At 37.5% G+C, this 9,952-nt stretch overlaps 1 protein-coding gene across 1 annotated transcript; it reads right to left on the bottom strand.

Annotated features, from left to right (window-relative positions):
• Positions 1-7,834: 7,834 nt before the first annotated feature.
• On the bottom strand, positions 7,835-8,767 carry Olfr1032 (olfactory receptor 1032). Its single transcript, NM_146579.2, has one exon. The coding sequence runs from the start codon at positions 8,765-8,767 to the stop codon at positions 7,835-7,837; it is 933 nt and encodes a 310-aa protein (NP_666790.2).
• Between the last annotated feature and the right edge of the window lie 1,185 nt (positions 8,768-9,952).

Here is a 9,952-nt window from a genome sequence, read left to right as displayed (position 1 = left end):
GCTCAGAGTCAGCTATTGGATGGATCACAGTGTCCCCAATGGAGGAGCTAGAGAAAATACCCAAGGAGCTAAAGGGATCTGCAACCCTATAGGTGGAACAACATTATGAACTAACCAATACCCTGGAGCTCTTGACTCTAGCTGCATATGTATCAAAAGATGGCCTATCCAGCCATCACTGGAAAGAGAGGCCCTTTGGACTTGCAAACTTTATATGCCCCAGTACAGGGGAATGCCAGGGCCAAAAAGTGGGAGTGGGTGGGTAGAGGGGTTGGGGGGAAGGGTATGGGGGACTTTTGCAATAGCATTGGAAATGTAAATGAGGAAAATACCTAATTAAAAAAAAAGTCTTCAACAAAATCATAGAAGAATGAATCCCAATCCTAAAGGCAGAGATACCCATAAATGTACAAGAAGCCTAAAGAACATCATATAGATAGATTGGACCAGAATAGAAAATACACTATTCACATAATAATCAAAACACTAAATGCACAGAACAAAGAAAATATATTACAAGTGGTATGGAAAAAAGGGCCAAGTAACATACAAAGGCAGACCTATCAGAATTATACCAGACTTTCCACCAGAGACCCTAAAAGCAAGAGGAGACTGAGAGGTCATGTAGATCCAAAGAGAATAAAAATGCCAACCCAGGCTACTATTTCTGGCAAAACTCTCAATCATCATAGATGGAGAAACCAAAATAGCCTATGACAGAACTAAATTTAAACAACATTCATCTACCAGTCATGCCCTACAGAACATTTTAAAAGGAAAACTCCAACAAAAGGAAGGTGCCTACACCAAAGAAAAAAACAAGAAATTAATAATCTCACGACAAAACCAAAAGGAGAGAATTCTATACACATAATGCCACCTACACCAATGAACATAACAGAAAGTAACAATCATTTTTCTTTAATGTCTCTCAATATCAACAGATTAATTCACAAATAAGAAGCAAACAAAACCATAAGCTAACAGACTAGATATACAAGAATGCATATTCTGGTGCATAAAAGGAACAGTCCTCAAAGATAAAGGAAGATACTACCTTGGAAAAATGTTTGGAAAAAAGTCTTCCAAGCCAATGGTCCCAAGAAAAAAACAGAGGTAGCCATTCTAACATCCAATAAAATAGACTTTCAACCAACAGTTATTAAATTAGATGGGGAAGAACACTTCATATTCATCAAAGGCAATATCCACCAGGAGAAAGTCTCAATTGTGAACATCTATGCCCCTAATGCAAGCACACACACATTCATAAAAGAAACTTTACAAAAGCTCAAAACACATTGAACCCCACACAACAGTATTGGGAAACTTCAGTACCCCACGCTCACCAATGGACAAGTCATTGAAACAGAAACTAAACGGAGACAGAGGGAAACTAATAGAGGCTAAGAATGAAATGGATTTAATTGGTATACACAGAACATTTCGCCCTTAAAAAAATAATATACTTTCTTCTCAGCAACTCATGGTAACTTTTCCAAAATTGACCATACAATGGATCATAAAACAAACCTCAACAGATAACAAGAAAATTGAAACAACCCAATGCACCTATCAGATCACCTTGGACTAAAGCTAGACATCAATAACAATAAAAGCAACAGAAAACCCATATATCCATAGAAACTGAACAACTCTACTCACCAACTTAACTTGGTCAACTAAGAAAGAAAGAAAGAAAGAAAGAAAGAAAGAAAGAAAGAAAGAAAGAAAGAAAGAAAGAAAGAAAGAAAGAAACTAAAGACTTCCTGGAATTCAATGAAAATGATGACACAGCATACTCAAACACACGAGAAACAATGAGAGCTCTGCTAGGAGAAAAATTCATAGCACTAAATGCTCTCATAAAGAACATGGAGAGATCCTACACTAGCAGCCTAACAGCACCTAAAAGCCCTAGAACAAAAAGAAGCAAACATACCCACAAGGAGCAGAGGACCGGAAATAGTCAAACTCAGGGCCAAAAATCAACCAAATATAAAGAAAAAGAATTATACAAAAATTCAACAAAGCTGGTTCTTTGAGAAAATTAACAAGATAGATAAACCCATAGCCATACCAACTGAAGGGTACAGAGATAGAATCCAAATTAACAAAATCAGAAATGAAAAGGGAGTCATAACAACAGAAGCCGAGGAAATTAAAAAAAATCATCAGATCCTACTACAAATGTGCTGGGGACAGCATACCATGACATGGACTGCCAAAAGTAGTCTGGGATGGAGACATATCTGAAGCCTGTGGCAGCTCCCTGTACAAAAGGATGGTATTTGGGACCCTGAGAAGCAGGAGACACATCCCTCCAGGGAACCCACCATCTGAATTAAGGGACACACCTGCAGTAGGCCAGGATGGAGATATCTCAGTAGCCCACTGCAGCTCTTTGTAAAAAACAGTTGTTCCCATTTCTCCCACCCTTAGCCCTGGACAATGGCTTTATAGATTTCATTTGTGGGTGACTGCTTTTCAGTTGGCTTCGGTGTGCATAATTATTTTATTATATCTGACTTTCTTACTTTTTTCTCCTGCTCTGGTGCATTCTGTGAAACTAGATGTTCTTTGATGTAATCATTCTTTAAAAAATTAAAAATTGAGGCATAGGGGCACAGCACAGCACAGTCCTAATGGCCCAGGTGCATGATGTGTGTTCTCATCTTGGAAACAATGTAATTACTGCATAATGGTAATTCCAGACTAATGTTGGACTTGCAAAGACAGTTTGAGGAAATTAATAGAAAATGAAACAGAACCAACATTGGGACCCCGAAAAAGGATAAAAACTATTGAGGTTGTGAAAAAAAAGTTTTGCACAACATGTAAGAGTGGTTCCTGGATAAGCAAATATAAAATACATAAAATCTTATACTAGTAAAACTAATTCAAAACACTGCGACTCTTAGGAGAGCCATTGGGTGCAATGTGCAAGCAGAAAGTTAGCAGAATACTGAGCTAAGGGTTAACTTGATTCTTTCTGGCCATTGCCTGGCAGCTTTGCCCATATCATTTATCATTAGATCTTCATAGAAAAAGGCAAGTAGCTGACCTTGGAGCTCTGAGCTCTGAAGTATAAGTCAAAATTTAATTTTTAATAATGATAAGATTGCAATTCTTATTATTTTGGCTACAGGCCTGGGAAAATAGGGAATAGGGAAAGCTTGAAACTCTGAGGGAACAATTGTAGCTCTTGATCCTTTGTGGGATGTAGTTATCTTTTGAACTTGATCTGGCAATCATTATACAATGTCTTTATTTTTTCTACTTGCTTTTGGAGTATCAATAAAACACTGGGGCAAGAGGTTACTGAGCATGTGAATATTAGAAGATCGAGTGGAGAGCATGTGGAGAGCAAGTGAGGTGTGCATGAGGTGTGTATGCTTGAGGTGAATGTGGAGAGAGAGAGAGAGAGAGAGAGAGAGAGAGAGAGAGAGAGAGAGAGAGAGAGAGAGAGAGAGAGAGGTGTGAGTGAAGAAAGAATGTGAGGTATGCATGGAGAATGTGTGTTTGTGAGTGAGAGTACATGTGGTGTGTGTGTGTGTGTGTGTGTGTGTGTGTGTGTGTGTGTATGTGTGTGTGAAAGGGGAACACACAGAGGTTTGTAGGAGTGTGAGTGTTCGAGAAAAAAAAAGCACACAGGCAAAAGGCAGAGTGTGCAAGAGAATGCAGAGTGTGTGCAGCCTCAAGCTGTAAAATAGCAGCCTAGAGAGAGAGAGAGAGAGCAGAGAGTGGGAGAGAAGCAAGAGCAACTTTAAGCCTTGAAAAATTGCCTGTCAGTTTGTACTCAAAATGTATTCTGTATTTATTTATTATGTGCCTTCCAGATATCCCTGCTTCCAGTTGAGAACTCACATACTTTATTGAGGCTGGACCCCAACATAAAAGCCTTTACTCATTAAAACTGGAAATGAAAATCAAAAATGAAATGGATGATTTTCTAGAGAGATAACAGGTATCAAATTTAAATCAAGAGCAGGTAAACTATCTAAACAGGCCCATGTCCCCTAATGAAATAGAAGAATTCATTAACCCCCCTCAACCAAAAAAGGCCCAGGGCCAGACTCTTTTTAGCAGAATTCTACCAGACATTCAAAGAAGAGCTAATAAACAACATGCCTCAAACAATTCCATAAAATAGAAACAGAAGGAACACTACTGAATTCATTCTATGAAGGCACAATTACTCTGATACTTAAACCATACAAAGACCCAACAAAGAAAGTGAACTTCACACCAATTTCCCTTATGAATATCGATGGATATTTTTTCAATAAAATTTTCTCAAACAGAATCCAAGAACACATCAAAGCCATCATTCGCCACAATCAACTAGGTTTCATCCCAGGAATACAAGGTTAGTTCAATATATGAAAACCATTAACATAATCCACTATATACACAAACTCAAAGGAATAAAAAAATCACATGAACATCTCATTCAATGCTGGAAAATAAATTTGACAAAATACAACACAACTTCATGTTAAAAGTATTTGAGGGAACAGGAATTCAAGGCCCATACATAAACATAATAAAACAGTATACAGCAAACCAACAGCCAATATGAAATTAAAGGAAACAATCCCACTAAAATTAGGGACAAAACAGGGCTGCCAAATTTCCCTCTACCTATTGTATATAGTACTCAAAATTCTAGCTAAAGCAATAAGACAATAAAATGAGACCAAGGGGATGCAAATTGGCAAAGAAGAAGTCAACATATAAGTATTTGTAAATGATATGATAAACCCAAGATAGTAAAAACAATTCTTAACAATAAAAGAACTTCTGGGGAAATAACTATCCCTAACATCAAGTCAGAACTACAGAGCAATTATGATAAAAACATGTATTGGTACAGAGACAGAGAGGGTAGGTAATCAATGGAATAGAAATGAAGACCCAGAATTAAACACTCACACTTATGAACACTTGATTTCTGACAAAGAAGCCAAAATTATGCAATGGAAAAAAGAAAGCATCTTCAATAAAAGATGTTGGTCTAAACAGCAGTTAGTATGTAGAAAAATGAAAATAAATCCAAACGTATCACCTTGTACAGTTCTCAAGTCTAAGTGGATTAAGGACCTCAACACAAAGCTATATTCAGAATCTAACAGAGAAAGTGAGAAATAGACACAAACTTATTGGCACAGGGTGAAATTTCAATGGGTCAGGCTGTAAGATCAAGAATTGATAAATGGGACCTCATGAAACTGAAAAGCTTCCGTAAGGCAAAGAACACTGCCAATAGCAACCTAAAGATTGGGAAAAAAAAAAAACCTTCACTAAGCCCACATCAGATAGACAGCTAATATCCAGTATATATTAAGAACTCAAGAAGCTAACCTCCCAAACACAAAACCCAATCAAAAAAGGAAGTATAGAGCTAAACAGAGAATTCCCAGCAGAGGAATCATGACTGGCTCAGAAGCACTTAAAGAAACGTTTGATATTCTTAGTCATCAGGGGAATACAAATTAAAGTGACCCTGAGATTCCACCTTATACCAATCAGAATGGCTAATATCAAGAATTCATATGACATTACATGTTGGCAAGGATATGGAACACTCTTCCACTGCTGGGGCTATTGCAAGCTGGTACAGCCACTCAGGAAATCACTCTTGTGGTTCCTCAGAAAATTGGAACTAGATGTACCTGAAGACCCAGCAATACCACTCTTAGGCATATAACCAAAAGATGTCCCACCATACCACAGGGCCATGAACTCCACTATACTCATACCTGCCTTATTCATGATGTCACAAACTGGAAACAGCCCAGATGTCCCACAAATGAAGAATGGATATAGAAAATATGGTTCATTTACACAATGGAGTACTATTCAGCTATTAAGTGAGGGTGCTTCAATCCCTCTTTGGAGGGAGAAGAAATTATTCAAGGGTTGCAGAGTGAGGGAGGGATATGGGTAGAGAGGGGAGAGTGAGGGGAAAGGGGAATATGATCAGGTTTTTGGCAGGGGTGAAACAGGAGAGAAGCCCTGAGGGCCAGCAAGATGAATGGAAATAGACAACACCTCTGGGTAGGAGGTGGAAAAACTCTCTATATCCATTCATCTCTTGAGGGACATCTGGGTTCTTTCCAGCTTACCAAAGTGTGGATACTTCATCCCTCCTTAGAATGGGGAGCAAAATACCCATGTAAGGAGTTACAGAGACAAAGTTTGGAGCTGAGACAGAAGGAAGGACCATGCAGAGACTGCCTTCAGGGATCCATACCATAACCAATCACCGAACGCAGACACAATTGCATATGCCAGAAATATTTTGCTGACAGGACCCTGATATAGCTGACTCTAGTGAGGCTATACTAGTGCCTGGCAAACACAGAAGTGGATGCTCACAGTCATCTATTGGATAGAACACATGGACCCCAATGGAGGAGCTAGAGAAAGTACCCAAGGAGCTGAAGGGGTCTGTAATCCTATAGGAGGAACAGCCATATGAACTAACCAGTACCCCCTGAGCTCGTGTCTCTAGTTGCATATGTAGCATCATTGGGAGGAGATGCCCTTGGTCTTGCAAAGATTATATATATGCCCCAGTACAGGGGAATACCAGGGCCAAGAAGCAGGAGTGGGTAGGTTGGTGAGCAGGGTGTGGAGGGTATAAGGGAAATTTGGGATAACATTTGAATTGTAAATGAAGAAAATATCTAATAAAAAATTGTTTCCAAAAAAAAAAAAAAAGAAACTCTCTACAATGTACAAGAGACCCAGCATGTGAGAGTCTCTCAGGACTCAAAGGGAGGGATCTTAGAGGAAATGCCCAACAGTGTGAAGAGGGAACTTTAAGAGATTACACACACACACACACACACGCACACACACACACATACACACACACACAAGCTGTCATTTTGTGATACTTTTTTTTCTAAAGATGATAATAAACTAAGAATTTTCCCCAAAATATATATACATGCACATGTTTTCTACAGTTCTAGGAAGCCATTCTTTACCATTTTGGGAAACAAAAACAAAATAAAAACTCCAATCCTGTCAATCAACTAGAACATTTAGATTAGGGATAGTACCACATCCTTGCCAAGAAAAGGCATGGCTCTTTACATGCGAGTGATCACCCCAGCCTCCAAGAGTCTATTTCTTATATGTAGATTTAGGTGCCCCTTCTCTCTGTCTGTCCTTGGATTTACCTCATTTTATTTTTATGTCACATCTATTATTATGAATACTCATATGATGGTAAGAATTTTCATGAGGGTGGGTAATGTAGATAAGAAAAATAAGACTTAATTTTTCTTCATTTGCAAGGAATGATGAGTGATGGAAATGAAGTAAAACCAGGCCATACTACAGATCATATCTCACACAATATCAAAGATGAATTTCTTTCTTTAATTTTGAATTCAGAGTATTCAGAGAAGAAACACCATTACTCTATCAGATGATGTTCATTATTCAGTTTGTTGTTTTTGGAAAGACTTCCCATTTTCTATATATTTTCTATTTCCATATGTTTATGTTAGAAATTTTATAAATGCAACTTAAGTGAAGAATTTTTCAAGTTTCATTTTTTGTCATGCCATATTCATTTTACAAGATGATACAACTTTAACATAAGAAAACCTTAACAGTACAACACAGAACTTTCTTGCAATCTTTCCTATTAACAATTCTATAATTTTAATAACCAATATTGTAATAAACAGAAATCTATTCTGCTTTGTTTACTTCTAAAATGCATTCATGTTTGTTTTTCTTTTCTTCCCACACTTTATATATCCATGCATGAGAAAAGAATGCATACCACAAAAAGTGAAAATATAGCTAAGTTTTACTTAGTTAAGCCCTTTCGGCTAATCACTTTGTCCATGGCTTCTTTGACATCCTTGTTCCTCAGACTGTAGATCATGGGGTTCAACATGGGGATCACGGTGGTGTAGAACACAGCCACCATCTTCCCTTGCTCCACTGACTCCTCAGTGGGTCGTCTGAGGTACATGAAGATGAGAGTGCCATAAAATATTACAACTGCTGTGAGGTGAGACCCACAGGTGGAAAATGCCTTGCGCCTGCCTTCTGCTGAGCGCATTCTGAGAATGGCAATGAGAATGAACAGGTAGGAGATGATGACTACAGAAAGTGAATATGTGAAGTTAATGCCTGCAAGTATAATCATTGTATATTCTTTCACAAAGGTCCCTGCACAGGCCATCTTGATAAGGGGTGGATCTGCACAGTAGAAGTGATTGATCTCAGTTTTCCCACAGAAGTACAAGCCATAAGTCCATAAGGTTGCAGCCAGACTAGTCAGAAACCCATATATGTAGGGGAAAGAAATAAGTCGAATGCAAACCACCCTGGACATTTTGCTGCCATAGAGCAGAGGCTTTCCAATTGCCATGTACCTGTCAAAAGCCATCACAGCAAGAATGAAGATTTCCACATGAACAAGGGCAATGAAGAAGAAGCACTGTACTAAGCAGCCAGCATAAGAAATTGTTTTTGTCTTTGACAATAAGTTTTCTAGCATTTTAGGAGTGACATTGGAAGAAAACCACACATCAACAAATGACAAATGGCTCAGGAAAAAGTACATTGGGCTGCTGAGCTGTGGACTGATCTTAATTAAAATCATCATGCCAATGTTGCCCACCATGGTAACTATGTAGACCATGAGAAAGATGACAAAGAAGAGAACTTGCAGTTCCTTTCTGCTGGTTAAGCCCAGTAGAATAAATTCAGTTACATCTGTGAAATTGAGCATCTTCTCACTTCTGCTAATGTAAATTATTACTCTCTGTGGATTTAAAATGAAATAATTTAGTTAAATATTCTATATTGTAAAAGTACTTTGTAAACATGGAATATATTCTTAAGAATATGTTTAAACATGTAAAGTCAATGAAAAAATAGAAAAATAATTGAAACTGTTTTGAGAATCCAAGAAATTCCCATTCTTGAGGGTTTTGAATATTTATTCATGAATGTAGAACATAAAACCTGTACATTTTGCAGATATTTCACAATATATTTTCTGTGGAAAACCCTAATGCATTCTGTGATATTAACATTTATTATAAAGACAACTTCATACGTATTTCTAGTCAAGCACTAATTTAAATCCTGTAAATTATTCCATATTTAAAGTGTCAAGACCCTTCTGATAGATAAATGCTGTGAAGAATTATGTCTTCCCATGTCTCTCAAAACATATATATATATATATATATACATATGTTTGTGTGTTATGTGTGTATAATATATATTTATTCTATTAAAGTCAATTAACATGGAATCGGAAGGCTGATTAATTGCTATTGTGCTAACTTTGCAAACCTGGAGACATAAGTCTCAGGGCTGACCCTAGGTGAACAGCTGGGCATGGTGGTACGTATACTGATGAGATGGAGACAAGGCAAATGCTGGGGCTCTATGTTCAGCTAAATCAGTGAGCGTCAATTCCTAATATGAATCACTGCCTCAAAAACAAGTAGAGAATACTTGAGAAAGAACATCAGAGGCTTACTTTGGCCAGAACAGTTCCTGTATGACATACAGTTCAAGTCTATATAATGATAAATGAAAATCTGTTTTCTCATATTCATAGTAGAAGAGGGATTATAAGCATATTAGATCATGCACTCTATCGTACATAGAAGGTTTTATATAATAATTCACGACTGTGGTCCTCTACAAATATCACTAAAATTTGCAGCAGTTAAATTCTTATTTTTAATGGCTGAGATGGCTATGTATACCAAGGGTCATGCAACATACATGGAAAAAGTATAGAAGATAGCATTGTTTAGTACTCTACAGAAGATACCTTTAAAAACAACATCCTGAGTGATGGTTTCCCACTTGGTGGATAATAAATTCAAGGGCTGCAATGAAGTACCAAGGCAAGGATCTGCAGGGCATTTAGATCTAAAGTAAACAATGAATATAC

Source organism: Mus musculus, chromosome 2 (assembly GCF_000001635.26).
Source record: "Mus musculus strain C57BL/6J chromosome 2, GRCm38.p6 C57BL/6J".
In the NCBI taxonomy this organism is placed as follows: Eukaryota; Metazoa; Chordata; class Mammalia; order Rodentia; family Muridae; genus Mus; species Mus musculus.
Note: the sequence above shows the minus strand (reverse complement) of the source record. Positions and strands in the feature narration are given on the sequence as shown.